Here is an 18,319-nt window from a genome sequence, read left to right on the forward strand (position 1 = left end):
ATCCGTAATCGGCCAAAATGTTCCGAGTTTTCTTGAAAACAGGCGGAAATAGTCGAACATTTCTTTGACAATCTCAGCTATTACGTAATTTTCCGTCATAAAAATGTCCACAGATCTTCATCATAAACATGATAAAATAATTATTTGGAATACGTTCATCCGTTGATTGTTGGTTATAGAGACTACAAGACTGTCAAGAGTATCGTTATTAGAAGATAATCCATCAATGTATTTATTTATAATGTGCATCTGTATGATTTTTGTAAAACTTATTTTTTATTTGCGAAAACCCCCCACAAAAACAAACAAAAATGTAAATAATAAACCCTTTCAACCTTTGGGTGCGTGAGCATTAAATATTGAAATTATATCTATAATGTCTGAATGAAAATAAAAAATAAAATAAAATTTAACATCAACATTTCCATGATCGTTTAATGATACCCACCGAATTTAAAACACTAAATGTAGATTTATTCGACACTTGACTTCACAAAAACATAAAACTTGAATAAGCATTTGACAGTTATCAAAGATTCAAACACACAGTGATGACTAGAAATTGTTAAATATAAAACAGATATCATAAAATATACAAAGCCTTTCAAACAATATACACAAATGGCAATCCATATTTATTGATGTATTTAAAACATTTAAATTATTTTTTTCCCTGAAAACCATTTCTGCAAACACTTATAAATAAAAAACTGGAATGTTTTATTTTGTTTGTCTGCAATTGGTAGCAATTATTTTCTTTCCAATATCCACATAATTATTATTCATTTATTGATTCGCTTATAATATTATTATATTTTAAAAGTTTTAATATTTCAAGAGTGGTGTAAATGCCACCCAGACAGAAAAGTGCAATTTAATACACAAATGCATATGGACACACTAAGCCACTGACTTTTGTTTTGTCTTAGCTCTATAACATTAAATATTAAAAACAAATGTCATTCTAATTTTGAACTATTTGATATACTATTTTATTTTTAAATCTACTCCTTTTATTTGGCATGCATGCAACTTACAATCAGTTAATAAGATAATATTTTTTATCTGGATGCTTAGGGATGTGTTTACCTGAGGTGCTTATATTATATGATTGAAATGCTCAGGTGGACCCATTGGGTCCTTTCCTGTCCTAAACAGTTCTCTATGATTTGGGCTTTGAAACTTGAAACTTTTAATGGGTGATTATCATATTTTGTATGAATTTTACAAAGTGCACGACTGCACACCCCAGCCCAATGAATGTAACCTCTAGTCAAGGTTGTTTTGGACTTTGTTAAAGTTGCAATAATTGTTTTTAATTCAGAATCCTTTCAGCTGAATCAGATTTTGTTGAAATATTCATCAGGTGAATCTTTCCTCGCCATAATCCCAGTCTGATAAATGTGTCTCTAAGAGATCAAAGTTATTTGAATTTATTATTATAAATTTTTTTTTTGACTGCTTTGAACTCATGATTCTTTTCAAAGATGGCTTTCATATTTGGTGCGAGTGTTCAGCAAATGATTAAGTCTTTTAATTACAATAAATTCATCCCTATATGAATCTGATTCTAGTGGAAGGTCAATGTCAAGTTTAACATTAATTATGGTTTTGTTTAATAGATGGTTGCTCTTCAACTTGAATCCTTTCATATTTGAATTTTCACCAAGTGATGGCTTTCTCTATGTTTGGGTTAGCATGTAGCTCAGAGGTAGATTACTCATCCGAGATAGGTTGTATATACATATAGGATCAGTAATTTGATCAGTAAAGTTAAATTTGTAAGACACCTGGACACTTAATTTGTAGTCTTACTTCTCATAACAAAAATATGTATGTATATATATTTTTTGGTTTTGTTAAAAATACAAATATGCATTTTATATGTAAACAAAAATTAAAAGTGGGTAGTTTTTACATTTAAATTAGGAAGTTTGATTTTAATATAATCAGCATTGTCTTTGAGGAATGATGTTGATTTTTAGATTTGAGTAACAAATGTGATAAAAAAAATTGTATGTATGCTCTGCCACCTTCAAATCAATTATCCATTGTTTATAGTTCATCTGGTGCATACTTCAGATGATAAATCCTGGGCATTAGTTTGATCAGGCTTGAGCTTGTGTCCTGGAAAAATGTTCTTCAGTCAGTGCACCATGACTGGCATATCAAAGGCTGTGGTATGTACTACCATGTCTGTGGGATAGTGCATATAAAAGATCCCTTGCTGCTAATTGAAAAGAGTAGCCCATGAAGTGGTGACAGCAGGTTTCCTCTCTCAATATCTGTGTGGTCCTTAACCATATGTCTGATGCCATATAACAGTGAATAAAATGTGTTGAGTGCATTGTTAAATAAAACATTTCCTTCCTTCCTTAACAAGAGAAGAGTTTGGTCATCATTCATTGATTTATTGCCATTGCGATGACTAAGTTTAGGTTTATCCGGCCATACTTGGTGTTTTGTTGTAGCTAATTTGAGAATAAAGAAACCACTCGCAGATTGATCATATCATTGATATTTTCACCTTCTTATTTTCTAGTCTGTTGATTATTTTGGGTTTTAACAAAAGGAATTTAACAACATCTCACACATTTTTTACTTATTTGTTATTGCTGTTAAACATATATGTAATTTTGATGCTTTATATATATATAGCATTATAATTAAAAGACACCTGCTGCCCAAACACCAGTTACAATTATTATTATTATCAATTATCAAGGGATATTTTATGCATTTTCCCACAGTACATGTATACCATGTGTATATCATACAAAAGTAAATGAGCAGAGAATAAACAAACCGACAAGCTGTTACAGCATGTGGTAAATGTAAATAATAGATGATAATATTGGCATGAAAGTTAATAATAGTTAATAATACAATGTGGGTTTTGCCATGCTGTTTAATTATTCATTATTTGTCTCCCATCTTACAGGCACTTCAGCTCACACACCCTTTATAGAACTAAGTCTGGTGGAATATAGACGGAGTAGAGATAATTAAACCAGTGGCGTTGTGATAAGAGTTTACATCAAATTGCTGTGTTGAAAAACCGCACTGCCTGAAATCAATCAATACATTGATGGTGAACCTGCTCTCCTGGTAGTGGAGTTTCTGGCATTAACCACCTGGCATAGTTTAGATGTCTTGGCCCTTGTAACGGAGCGGGCCATTCTCACAGTAAACTGCTGGGAAGAACTGTGCATGGCACCAATACTGGAGAGTTTCTAACAGATGTTGGAATATTCCTCAGGACATGTCATAGCAGGTATGTTTTTATTGTGGTGTTTAGGGTTATGGGTCGGTGCAATGTGTAACTGCATTAAATGAGATAAGCTAAATTATACGTTTTTAAGAAATTGCTGCAAATATTCTTATTGTTCTTTTGATTTATCAATTAAGTCATACCAGGCCATGGTGGTTAAGTCATCAGAATTAAGGCGATTTGGTACTGAACCATAGCATTGCCAATTGATGTGAGGATAATAAATTATTAAAAAGAACCAAGAAAAAGCAGCTTATTAGGTATTGGGTTTGTAACCTAGTAGCCCTGGGTGAGATTTACCTGTCGGTTGAGTGCTCGCCTGAGGTGCTTGCGTTGCAGGATTGAATCACCTCGGTGGATTAATGAGCTGATTGTGTTTTTTCTCGTTCCAACCAGTGCACCACAACTGGTCAAAGGGTGTGGTATGCGCTTTCCTGTCTTTAAAAAAGTGCATATAAAAGATCCTTTGCTGCTAATGGGGAAAAATGTAGCAGGTTCCCTCTGATGACCATGTGTCAGAATTACCAAATGTTTTACATGCAATAGCCGATGATTAATTAATCAATGTAGTCTAGTTGTGTCATTAAGCAAAACAAACTTTAACTTTGTAACCTAGTACTGTATGGATCCCACACCCACACACAGGTTTAATGGCTCAATGGGGAGGTTTAAGCTATGTACTACACCCAACTTCTCTCCATTAATTTACTATTGTGGACAGATGGCCCACATAACTGAGGTGTGCCCAGAACAGTGTACTTGAATGTTAATTAGGTACCCATGTAACTTAAGCACAAAAACCAAGTTCCAATGAATTAAAATCAAGTCATGCTGTAATTTTAATTATTGTTTTGTTTACTTCCAGTATTTTTGTTGCAATTTCACTCTTTTTCCTCCTGTAAAAACAAATTATATATGATTCATGTATAATGTACATGTATGGATACAATTTTATTAATCAGTTTAGAGTGCTACAGGTAACATTAATTAATTATTTTTATACTGCAGTGGCGTAACAGGTGCCAAAAAGTGTGTGTGGGGGGAGACACTTTTTATTTACACATTTTAAACTATATTTAAGCAAATATAAAGCAAAATATCTGAAAAGTTGTGGTGGCACATGCCCCCTTGCCCCCCTTGCCCCCCTTGCCCCCCCCCCACTTCTTACGCCAGTGCACTGTGTAACTAAAATACCTTTTGCAAATGTATATATTAGTATAATGTTTCATCCAGTTTATAAATTACAGGTTTTAAAGAAAATGTAGCTGAAATGCTGTTTCAAATGACAGCTCTGTATATAAACAAGCACATATCTGAAATGTAAATATGTTGAGCTGTATTTGAAATGTTTTGCAAGTGTGTTTTAAAAAGAATAAAACTGTTTTAAATATATTGCCAGTGACTGAAATGCATCCAACTGTTTTATAATTATACAGCATGATTGCAGGTATGATTGAATGTTAATGTAGCTGTTTTAAATTCACGTGGAATGCCAGTGACTGTATAATTGTTTTAAAGTTATATTGCAAGTGTGCTTGGCATTTATTGCAGTAGTTTGAAATATTTTACAAGTGTGATTGAAATTTATTTTAAAAATATTGAAAAAACATTTAAAATTTATTTTGACTGTTTTAACATATTGCAAATGTGTTTGAAATTTATTGCATGTGTATAGAAATTTTATTACAGTTGTTTTAAATATATTGCAAGAATTTGTGAAATTGTACAGCTGTTAAAAAACCCAGCTATTTTATAACAGCTATTTTTAAACAAATATTATGTAGCAGCTATGTTTATATAGATGTCCTAGATGAAAGTTTTCCGGATTTATCCAGAATTCCAGATTTTTAATTGTCTGTACAGTGTTTCTAGTTTTTTTTCTGTTTATCCAAAACATTTCATATATCCTCCATCCAAAATGTTTGGTTGGTGCTTTGCATACAGTCTGAATGGGGACTACCATTTTAGACCATTGAGCAACCCTAACCTTAGAGCCAGTCTCACTATCCAACCACTAATAATAAAATGTTCAGATGTTTTGTTTCATAATCCACTTTCATCACTGTATATACAGCAGGTGCTTTTTAAAAAACATATATATATATACAGCAGCTGTGTTTTACAGGAAGATGATATATGTTGAATTTATGTGTTCAGTAGACCACGTGTGATTTATTGATCAGTTTTCTTATCTTTCTTAAGATTTATTTCAAGTGACAGATACTACAGTGATATATGCACAACAATGTCCGTTTGGACATTGAATGATAAAGGGCCTGTCGATTTTGTGATTGCTTTCAGTGTTCAGGAATAAAGTTACGTATTGTATTCTGACAGATGTTTTTCTGGAAGAAGGCTAACGTATACCATGGCAGAAAATGGATCTACAGATGAAGTGGAAGAAAAGGATTTCAAGGAGCTAAAAGAAAGATGCAAAGTAAGTTGTTGTTTAATTGTAATGTTGTTAAGAAAATTGTTGTTGAATTATATAGCTGCACAAATGACTATGATAATGCATAAAAACAAAGTTGGTTCCAGGCACTTAGGAACTCGGAAGGTGGACCAGGGGTTGGGCTATATGCCTCCCACACTTTTTGTTCTTTTTTTTTTTGTTCTTTTTTTGTTGTTGAGAAAAACAATAACCTTTAAAACAGCCAAATATTGTCATCAAAAACACTGCTATGATATTTTACTTTTAAGATGCTAGATCATTGAAATAACAACTTGCTTCCCAAAATTGAAATGGGTCTAGTACTCTCACATCAGATTTTGGTTTCTACTAGCCTGGGTTTACGTAACCTGACCTTTCATTTTAGTGGTATCATCCAAATACTCTGTTGTGTCCACCCGCAGTTTTCTTTTTTAACAGATAAAATACAGTTCTAACATTAAATTTGTTTGTGGACAAGTACAGGGTACAGGGTTCATCCTGCCCACAGTCAAATTAGCTGGTTGCTAATTTTTATACAAAGTGGCTACAGCATTCAGTAATTGCCTAATAAAAGTGTTGTTTAAATTACAGTAGCCACTTTTAAATATTTTCATGGAATACCTGTCATCTAAAAATGGGCAAAAACAAAATTCTTTCTCGAGTGAGCCCTGCAACTGACACGGTGACATTGATTATCCTAAACAGTACAGAAAGTACAGAAATTCATTGTCATATTCTGTAAGAATCAGGTATGAAATGGTTGAAATGCATCCTACTGCTCAGAGCACTATCAATATATTGTGCAGGGTTCCACCTAGCATCTGGAAAATGGGAGTCATCATGACTCACAGAGTTTTATTTTGTTAGTCATGCATTAAAAAATGGGAGTCATCTATGATATATTTCTTAAATCACATAATTCACTGAATAACTGTCTTGTTTAAATATATTGATAAGGTTGGGAACCAGTTAAACTGCTCAGCTATTTTTGTTTTGAACTTCGTAGTCATTAGGTTTTTATGTATTTAATTTTTTTTATAATAATGTAAAATCGATTGACATTGGAAATATTTTGCGTTAACCATGACACACACAAATTATATTTAGGAGTATTTTAGGTAAATATTGCGTCAAATACACAGGATTCCTGCATCATGTGAAACCCTCATTGTGTTAATAAATATACAATTTCTGATGTTCATACATCTGATGTGAATAGATAATTGAGTTGAGATGACTTGCGAAGGAATGCTGGTTTATAAATCATAGGTTAAAATAATAGCCTTGGAATGACAGAATGATGTCACACAGAAGTTATAATGATAGAGAACAAACGTTTGTCATTGCATAAGTCATGTTCAGCTACATTATTAGACTTCCAATTATTTGTTACACTTTTTTCGCTTTCATTGTACATGTGTATTAGTAGTTTCACCAAAATGTCAGATGTATAATTAGCCAGATCAAAGAGTACAAATTTCTCTGCATCAAATGAAATACAAGTCAACAGTGTCTGACTAACTGCACTGTCAGCACTGGCTGGTGGTAAGATGTGTGTGGTGAGTCACAGCAAGGAAACAGGGAGACATTTTTGTTATTGTCTTTAGTAACACTGTGGCTAAATCATCGCCGTTTAAGCTGGTAGGTACTGGGTTCTCACTCCGGTACTGGCTCTATAATACATAGAGCATGTTTTAATGCCTGCATGTGGATGTGTATATACGGCCATTATATATATAGTCCATTTGCGTCAAAAGGGAACCAATGAATTGGCATATATAACTGTATAATGAATAATGTTAAAATTAATATAAAAAACCATATAAGTTTTAAACCCATAGCAACTCAAATAACATTTTTTTGAATAAAAAAGGTTCTTTACAAATTACCATCAAATTGCATACCTGGTACATGTAGGTTAACTCATATTTTTTTGGTACAGGTATGAATTAAGACAAGTGATGGAACAGTCATGGTAAAGCACACACAGTTCTACCTTTAGTTTCTGTGTACTGCTTTATTGAGTACTTCACCCCTGTATTAAAATGAGATTTAATCTAGATATAAATTGATGGTAATTTGTTAAGAAACTATTTTTATTTACATACAATAATATGTTTTAATACAAGTTTTAACATTATTCATTATAGAGATATATATGCCAATTCATAGGTTCAGTTTTGATGCAAATTAACTACAGACTGATTTCTTTCTCACTAACAACTAACCACTAACCCACTGTCCTGGACAGACAGTCCAGGGTAGAATGCTTGAACCGTAACTAGATATATAAGCACAAAAATTAAATGAAATAAAATGAACCTCTTGATACAATAATTATACTGACAAACTATTGATATTGGTATAACAGGGGACATTTTGTTCAGTATCATGCCATAATTTGCAATGCACGTTGCAGAGATCAATACAGAATTCTAAAATATTAAACAGCAGGTGCTAATCTATTTTTGATTGAGTTAAACTGTTGTTGATCAACATTTTTAAAACAAAATGTTTTCTACATATTAGTTTTTTCTTGGAATCTTACTGATTCATATAAGCGTAAAAAATGCTTACTGGTATGATATTTTGATGTCTTTGTATATTAACATAATAAAATAAATGGCTGCACATAAAGTATGTTTACCCAGTTTTGTTTTCCAATTCCAAGCTATATTGTAGCCTTCTCTATTTTATACCTTACTGGCTTGTGTGCACACCAGTTTGTTTGTTTATTTTTCTGATAATCTTAGTTTTCACACTGACAAAATGTCTAATATGTTAAAATATTTTTAGATAAATTTAATTTTAAGGTGGTTTCAGTGGAAACAGTTTTTAAAAACTTTTACCATTATGGAAAATGTGAGTGTCCAAATGGTTCAGGAGGCCGTCGGTAAAACTCCTTAACAATGGAAACATTTATATACCTGGGCCTGTGCTTATATAACTTTTAAGAGTCCAGACTCAATCTCTAATGATGTCACACACATGCAATTTGTATGGCGTTGTCATGACATTAGTGTCTCAGACTCTATTACAGTCTTGAGTCTACTCTAAAAGTTTTATAACCACCAGGCCTTTTGTACATTATCTGCCAATATTTAACATTGGCACATTTGAAATATGTCTACATACAGCAAAATAACCTTTCAGTCATGTTTATTTGCTGCAAATGTCACTTTTAACAAAATTGCCATAGGCAGGCTCAAAATTGCCGTCGGTGGACTGTTTCACCCATGGCAATTAATTCTTTTAAAAATTGCTGTGGGAGACCAATTATTCAGTTCAAGCCCTGTTTAAAAGATGCCTTGCTGCTCTCTAGACCAGATGTTAAAATATCCATATTTTTGGTATTCACCAAATAGCTGTAGTTTAAAATGTGCTGGTAAATAATTATTGCTTTTTTTTCTTCTATTAGTATTAATGGCAATTAAATGCTGGTTTATACTTTGACCTAATAATTATAGCAAAATTACTCAGAGGCAAATGCTGGAACAGTTGGATAGAGTGCTTTGTTTCCTACATGTATTTCTCCTCAAGTGGAATGCTAATCTGTAATAAGACCAGCCATGTGGTTGTTGCATATTTCTGAATATACAGTGTACTTGTAATATCTGTTCAAGGCATGCAGGCCGTACTGACATGCATTATGAGTTATGTACCCATGAAAACATACTTGAACCTAAATTGAATATAAACTGGAGGAGCTACAGTGTCATTAATGTACAATCTTGTCATCTAGTTTATTTATGGGGTGGGATGTAGCCCAGTGGTAAAGTGCTTGCTTGATGTGCAGTCGGGTTGGGATCGACCCCCATTGGTTGGCCCATTGGGCTATTTCTCGTTCCAGCCAGTGCACCACGACTGGTATATCAAAGGCCGTGGTATGTGCTATCCTGTCTGTGGGAAAGTGCATGTAAAAGATCCCTTTCTGCATTAGAAAAAATGTAGCTGGTTTCCGCTGGTGACTACTTGTCAGAATTGCCAAATGTTTGACATCCAATAGCCGATGATTAATTAATCAATGTGCTCTAGTGGTGTCGTTAAACAAAAGAAACTTCTTCTATTTTATTTAATTTTGAGTACTCTGAAAACCTGTATGCTATCAGTATGGAATAAGGTGTTTGCTTCAGCATTTTACCAACTAATTGTGATGTCAGTGCAGTAATCCATTATTTGTTAGTCATCAACAGCTCTTGGGAAACAAACATTCCAATGTTGAATTTGATTTCCGGTTGAGAGACCTGGAGATTGATTAATACATGGGATATGGTTCCAGGATTATTGCAAACAATACTTTATCCATAATTAATTATTGTCAAGCATATTTCCGTGAACTGTTCAGATAATGAAATCCCTCCTGCATACAAATGGCTGAGTACATAGAGTAAAACCATGACTGTCTTGGTGGCCACACATGGGAATATTCAAAAGTGACTTTTAATTTTTTTTTTAAATGTGTTTTATTTTTACTGTCTATGCTATTAATTATTGGGTGTGTTCTCATAATTTACTGTAAATCAATTTTTAAAATGTTGACTTAAAAAATTTGATTGTTCATTCTTTAAACAATTGCGTTGGTGGGGCCCACTGGGCTATTTCTCGTTCCAGCCAGTGCACCATGACTGGTATAACCAAGGCTGTGGTATGTCCTATCCTGTCTGTGAGATGGTGCATATAAAAGATCCCTTGCTGCTAATCGAAAAGAGTAGCCCATGAAGTGGCGACAGCGGGTTTCCTCTATCAATATCTGTGTGGTCCTTATCCATATGTCTGATGCCATATAACCATAAATAAAATGTGTTGAGTGCATCATTAAATAAAACATTTCCTTTACTTTCCTTTTTTTAAAAACAATTGATAGTGTCTGTACATGTTTTATACCGTCACAGTATAAAAGTTCAGAGGTGACAGATGTCAGGTACCACACGGTCACATTTCCTTAATTGATAAACAGTGTAGATGTCAGATGGAATGGATACAGAATATGAATGTGTGATAATTGCCTATTTCCGGTACCTGGTCGCTATTGTGTGAAAGGATAAATTTATAGAACAGTAATTGTTTTTTTACTATAGCCGTTTAACACATGTATTTTAATGATTTGGGATCTGATTTAGGTGGCTGCTGGCCATGTTAGACAGGTGACCACTTAATGCTGAAAATCATGTGGAAGAAATGTTAGTAGCCACAGGTGGCTGTTTGCATGGCAGGTTTGACTGTAGTTTGTTTTCATTTCCTAAAATTGTCCATAAAAACATCCTTTAATCAAATGATTTTTTATTTTGGTTGTAGGTAGTAAATATACCATTTGACACCATTATCACTATCCAACCAGTGCACGACAACTGGTACATCAAAGGCCGTGATATGTGCTATCCTGTCTATGGGATGGTGCATATAAAAGATCCCTTGCTGCTAATCGAAAAGAGTAGCCCATGAGGTAGTGACAGCGGGTTTCTTCTCTCAATATCTTTGTGGTCTTTAACCATGTCTGACACCATATAACCGTAAATAAAATGTGTTGAGTGCATCATTGATTAAACTATTTCCTTCCTTCCTTCCATTATCACTAATGACATACATGTATATTGATAGTAAAATGTCCAATATATATTCAGAGCTGGTTTAAGGATCTGCGGGGCCTGTAACACAAATAACAGTGGGACCACCTTCCCAGGATATATATTTTGCAACCCCCTTGGGGAGGGGAAAAAATTACCTGGGAAAAATAAAGGTACACATCACTGCAGGGCCCCCTGACGTGTGGGGCCCATAGCATGTGCTACATGTGTTACTCAGATAAACCGGCTCTGTATATATAGATCATAGTTACAAATTAAGCCTGTGAAATACGAACTGTATTAATTGGCTTTCACGAATCTTGAAAGTATTACTTATTTAAAACAAATATTGATTCCAAAAGACAATTAAACAGAATGTATATCACAGTATGTCTTGGTTCTTTTGTAATACAAAGTTTTTTTTTTTTAATGACACCACTAGAGCACATTGATTTATTAACCATCGGCTATTGAATGTCAAACATTTGATAATTTTGAGAGGAAACCTGCAACATTTTTCCATTAGTAGCATGGGATCTTTTATATGTATCATCTCACATACAACATAGCATATACCACAGCCTTTGATATACCAGTCATGGTGCACTGGCTGGAACCAACAGGGATCAAAGAAATGTTTTATTTAACGACGCACTCAACACATTTTATTTACGGTTATATGGCGTCAGACATATGGTTAAGGACCACACAGATTTTGAGAGGAAACCCGCTGTCGCCACTACATGGGCTACTCTTCCGATTAGCAGCAAGGGATCTTTTATTTGCGCTTCCCACAGGCAGGATAGCACAAACCATGGCCTTTGTTGAACCAGTTATGGATCACTGGTCGGTGCAAGTGGTTTACACCTACCCATTGAGCCTTGCGGAGCACTCACTCAGGGTTTGGAGTCGGTATCTGGATTAAAAATCCCATGCCTCGACTGGGATCCAAACCCAGTACCTACCAGCCTGTAGACCGATGACCTGCCACGACGCCACCGAGGCCGGTCAACAGGGATCAATCCCAGACCAGCCATGCATCAAATGAGCGCTTTACCACTGGGCTACATCCCGCCCCCTTTTGTAACACATGTATATATGTTATATGATATAAAGAGGTTTTTATGATCTTTTTAAATCTGCCATACATACAATGGTAATATTGATCTGCATGTTCGTGCTATAGTGTTTGTGTTAATTATTTGTGATAGCCAGGGCCTGACAGGCAGGATGACCAAGAGTGTAACGGCCATTGTAAGCTGCGAGAAATGAGTAGTCAATGCTGTGGCTGTCAGAGAAAGTGTTTCATGGCTGTGACATGTTTACTGTGAAAAGACTGTGCAGTGTTATATCCTAGGGCTGTTTTAGAAATGATCGTGTGTGAGATACATGTTGGCAGGCAATTTTCCAGTAACCATCGCCCACAAACCAAAATTAACAGGAAAGAAATGTTTATGGTCGAGGCAAGGCTTGAAATTCATTTCGTCGAGTGTGAAGCCATTTGTGTTTATCGACTTTAAATTAGGAAGCAAATGCTTATGACACTAAGAAGCAGTTCTATGAAAAAAAGTCTCATAACCATTTTTACGCTTGTGTATCTTGAAAAATAAAAATTAACAGCAGTGTGGATGACTTGTTAGTTTGTTTTGTTTAGTGCTGCAACGATAAACCGGTATACCGCGATAATTGATCAGCTCGATACGAACCGCGGTACAGTTTCGCATATCGCGATTTGTACACGCTATTTTTTCCTTGTATCTTATTTGACTTGAAATAGGCAAACAAACAAACAAACAGAAACCCCATCATTTTATTAATTGGTGATGACAGGAAATGTAACAATCACGTCAAGCATAGTCGGCTTACTTGTTGACATATGAAGTGATAGGTCGGTGATACGTGGTTCTAAATTCTAAACAAAAAACGACTAAACAACGATAATTACATATAAATGTTTTGTTACTTACATATTATTATTTATTGTTCATTTACATTAGAATACGGCTACGGCTATCATCTTCAAAGAAATAAAGCAACAAGTGACGATTGAACTCAGAATACTTCAGCCGATTGTTAAAAATACCTTGGCCAATAACCTCTGGTACGGTCGATCTGCCGAAACATTGCGACTTAATATGTACATTTCAGTGTCAAGCGAGCAGCAATGGATAAGCCTGATAGTAAGGCTGGTGTTCTAGTAGACTAGTATTGTGTTAAAAAATAAAAATATGACCTAAAACATTTAGCCTTACAGCTGAAACTAATAAAGATCATTAAAAAGGTTATGTCTTCTGCTTTCATAACCCCCCCCCCCATAAATATTAAATTTAAATAATATCAAATATATTGCAATACATATTGCAATACGGTTTCTTATATCGCAATATATTGCAATACGGTTTTGACCGTATCGTTGCACCTCTAGTTTTGTTTAACGACACCTCTAGAGCACATTGATTTATTAATCACCGGCTATTGGATGTCAAACATTTTGACATTTTGACATATAGTCTTAGAGAAGAAACTGACTACATTTTTTCCATTAGTAGCAAGGAATCCTTTATATGCACCATCCTGCACTGGCTGGAATGAGAAATAATCCAATGGGCCCACTGATAGGGATCAATCCCAGACTGACCACACATCAAGCGAGCGCTTTACCACCTCTCTAAAAAGGAGAATTCTGGATATATATGGAGTACTGTCAAAATAAGATGGAAAGTTAAAGCTGCCTGTGAAATTGATTAACAGGAAAAATTAAAGTTTTTATTGTTCAATGACACCACCAGAGCACATTGAGTTATTAATCATCGGCTATGAGATATTAAACATTTGGTAATTTTGACATATCTGATTAACAGAAAGTATATACAGTGAAACCTCTCAAAACTGGACCGTCTGTAAACCGGAATTCCCCCAAAACCGGAAAAAAATTTCACGGTCCTTTTTTTAAAATCAGTACAGACCTTAACCTCTCTAAACTGGATACCTCTTAAAACTGGACATTTTACTTTGTCCCTAGGGTATCCGGTTTAGAGGGGTTTCAATGTAGTTCATTTTGAGAGGCATTAATTTTTGCTGCCTGCCCCTTGAATATTTCATGTCTTGCGTGTACCGTTACGTAATAACATGTCATCTGGGCATGTTTTAAACTACCAGTACAGCTGTTAATCTGGTATCTATGGTTATGTTGACACTAAAGAGTCAGAGGGGAAGCCTTTTGTCACCATTAAGAGTACTTCTGTTGAAGAATGAACATTGTTTTATGGACTCCTTGCATTATTGGTTTCGAACACGCTGTTCTGGAAATGCAATCGAGAGGACAGGGTAGCCTCTCCAGGATAGGTCTACTGCATGAATAGCTGCAAGACCTGTATCTTTTAAATAGTCACTTTCCCATAGGCAGGATAGTGCATACCACAGCCTTTGATGTACATGTTGTGTAGCACTGGTTGGGATGGGAGAAAAACCAGAGTTTATCGAAGACAATTGATCTTTCAAGTGAGTGCCTGACCACTTACATCCTGCTACTTGTACATCCTGCCCCACCCCCCAAGACTTTCAAAGAGTTAAAGTTTGTTTTGTTTAATGACACCACTAGAAAACATTATTTTATTAATCATCTGCTATTGGATGTCAAACATTTGCTAATTATGACATATAGTCTTAGAGAGGAAACCTGCTACATTTTTCCATTGTCGGCAAGGGATCTTTTATATGCACCATACCACAGACAAGATAGCACTTACCAAGGCCTTTGATATACCAGTCGTGGTGCACTGGCTGGAATGAGAAATAGCTCAATGGGCCGGTCCACCACTAGGAATTAATCGACTGCACATCATATGAGCGCTCCACCACTGGGCTACATCCCCCAACCCCCCAACAAGACCTTCAATGTCAAAATATTGAAATATATTGATAATTACAAAGGAATCTGATAGTGTTGGAAAATATACTTTAATTTGTTTTACCATACCGGGCTCACATAGAAAGGTGAAGTGAGCAAAAACATTGCTTTTATCAACTTGATTTTAATTGCCCTGTCAATAACACGAAGGCAAAATTGATGTCACCTTGTAAAAATAATGAACACTTGCATTGTACACAGTCACAAAGGTGGGACAATGCCCAATGGTAAAGTGTTCGCTTGATGCATGGTTGGTCTAGGATCGATCCCCATTGGTGGACCCATTGGGCTAGTTCTCATTCCAACCAGTGCTCCACAACTGGTGTAACAAAGGCAATGGTATGTACTATCCTGTCTGTGGAATGGTGCATATAAAAGATCCCTTGTACACAATCACAGTTGACTGGTGAAAAACTTGAGGAACACCTACATGTATTCATAGATAATAATTACTGTAGAACCATTATGTATTGGGTGATGAAAGCATTGCGATTTGCCGACAGTAGTCAAAACTGTGTATAGAAAGTACTGCAATGCATGTCAGCTGTAGCATACATAAAATGTATTGCAATTCTTTCTGTTACTTAAAAATAATAAACTTAATCCAAAGTCAATTTTATATTGGTTTCAGCATTCAACTGAATGCTTATACAAGCTCGGATGTGACATGTGTTGTTTCAATTACCCTAATAGGGAAGGAAGGAAATGTTTTATTTAACGACACACTCAACACATTTTATTTACGGTTATATGGCATCAGATATATGGTTAAGGACCACACAGATATTGAGAGGAAACCCGCTGTCGCCACTTCATGAGCCACTCTTTTCGATTAGCCGCAAGGGATCTTTTATATGCACCATCCCACAGACAGGGTAGTACATACCACAGCCTTTGTTACACCAGTTGTTGAGCACTGGTTGGAACGAGAAATAGCCCAATGGTTCCACTGATGGGGATTGATCCTAGACTGACCACGCATCTGGCGGGCTCTTTACCACTGAGCTACGTCCCACCCCCTCTAATAGGGATTGGCTTGTTTGTTACAATTACATATTACATACATAAACTTTACTAAGTGGTATGTTGATTTATACTTAAACAACAACAAAAAAACAACACATAAAAAAAGAAGAAGAAGAAAAAAGAGAGCACAAAACAACAAACAACAAAAAACACCCATTTATTATTATGATTATATCTAAATAGTTCAATTCCAAAACATAATATATCAATTTACATCATTTTGAGAAAAAAAACCCATATTTTAGCTGCAACGTATATCACATATAGAAATGTTAAGATCCTGTTCAATTAATAGACATAGATGAGATTTATTGTTGTATTGTTGAATTGTATTAATATGAGTATACGGCTTTATCACTAACTCCAAAATCTGGAAGTTGGTGTATATTGCATTTTATAAATGAACTCTTCATATGCTTTAAGGTAAACAAACACATTTTTAGAAAAAAATATTTATAATTTATTGTTTTAAATATTTTTTTGTTGCATATTTGCAGTTATATTCATGCTAGTGTTTCTGTTTAGTTGTAAAATAGCTAAAGTTACAAGTCATTATGTAGTTGTACATGTAACTGTGGGTTAAAACAAACACTTAAAAGGTTATTGAGACAATTTATTATTGTTTTATTGACTTTTACCATGATAAAATCAATACCATCACCATTACAGGCATCATGTTTGTTTTGTTTAATGGTTATGGCTATATATCGCAGCTTATTCCATGTCACGTCTGCCCAATAAATAAACATTTTGCAAACCAGTCTAATCCTAGAATGATTTTAGCTTATCTTTACTGGTGTAATTTGCCTGGCTTTCTGTTCATGGCTATTGAAAGGTCATCATGATTTAACTAAACGGTATATTAATAGTTGTGCATTGTCCATTAATAGTTTGTGGCACGATTATTCTTCCAGCCATGTTATTGCATGCTGGCCGAGTTTGAACACTGCAATCTCTGATAAGTTTAAGCATACTATTTTTCTTTTAATACATCCCATTGGTTTTCTGTTAAATCTGCTGTCAACACTGCAGCTTAATGCATGGAACTGTCATCATTTCCACCGATGGCTATGAAAGCATCACAATGTCCCTGGTTAAATGGTAATGATGTAGATAAGATTAAATCTTTGTTGTCATGAATCATTCAGTATTATTGAGAAAAAACCCCATCTCCCTGTTGTCTGCTCCAGTATAAAAAAGAAAGGCTCAGACTCACAGCCATATAATGATTTGCATGTGCATGTTTATTATGCTTAAGTCCTTGACAATGAAAACTAAACAGACCATAGTAATTATAGAAAAAAATAAATGTTTTTGTAAACAAAATTAAGAGAGATTATCTCGCCTTCATGTAAAATTCTTTAATCTCATTGGTTGTTTGCCGTTGGACAAATCCCTTATACCCCTGTGGGCGGAGCCAAATTCTCTTATACCCCATCTGTAATTTCCAACAGTTTCCAGCCACCCCAGTTAATGCTAAAGCAATAATTATATTATAAATAACATTGATAATCAATCAAGTATATTAATATCTGTTTCAGACAATTTCGTATTACAAACATTTGAAGTTAAAAACTCGTTTATCGATGGAACTATTTTTCGTCACTGGCAAGTGGTTTCGTTCGCGTCCGCGTGGTACGGCTCCGTTAATAAATTGTTAACAATTATTGTCTGGCGTTATTTTGATTATTTGGCTATATGATTTAACATGTCGGCAAGATAAATTCGTTGTAGAAGCATCTCTCGGGGTATATGGCTTTTTATGTACCCTCTGTGTGCTCTTTTACTCCCTCGCCTTCGGCTCGGGGTAAAAGAACACACAGAGGGTACATAAAAAGCCATATACCCCTCGTGATGCTTCTACAACTTATAATGTTTCTTCAGTAAATGCCAGAATTCACCAAAGTGAAAAATACAAAGTGAGCACTGAGGTTAAAGTGACAGACCCTAGTTTGTAAAGATTACAACATATTTTTCACTATTAAAGACGTTTTTGATAATTTAAATTAGAAAGTACTTATATTTTATTATTTAAAATATTCATTTTTTCACACCTGAAGTAGTACTTGTCATCCAGATTTTTGTAATTCTCAAAATACATTTTGCATAATTCTGAA

General features: G+C 34.8%; 1 protein-coding gene across 2 annotated transcripts in view; it reads left to right on the plus strand.

The window, feature by feature from the left end:
* Positions 1 to 68: 68 nt before the first annotated feature.
* The window catches only part of LOC121376353 (CRAL-TRIO domain-containing protein C3H8.02-like), a 53,609-nt gene continuing 35,358 nt past the window's right edge, over positions 69 to 18,319 (plus strand). Inside the window, exons 1-3 of one of the 2 annotated variants that reach the window (XM_041504201.1) lie at positions 69 to 228; positions 2,942 to 3,274; positions 5,573 to 5,708. In XM_041504201.1, coding sequence (XP_041360135.1) covers positions 5,640 to 5,708 — 69 coding nt within the window. In that variant the 5' untranslated portion in view covers positions 69 to 228; positions 2,942 to 3,274; positions 5,573 to 5,639. The remainder of the gene's footprint in view (positions 229 to 2,941; positions 3,275 to 5,572; positions 5,709 to 18,319) is intronic. The other variant, XM_041504200.1, reaches the window with a different exon arrangement.

Source organism: Gigantopelta aegis, chromosome 6, assembly GCF_016097555.1.
Source record: "Gigantopelta aegis isolate Gae_Host chromosome 6, Gae_host_genome, whole genome shotgun sequence".
Lineage (NCBI taxonomy): Eukaryota > Metazoa > Mollusca > Gastropoda > Neomphalida > Peltospiridae > Gigantopelta > Gigantopelta aegis.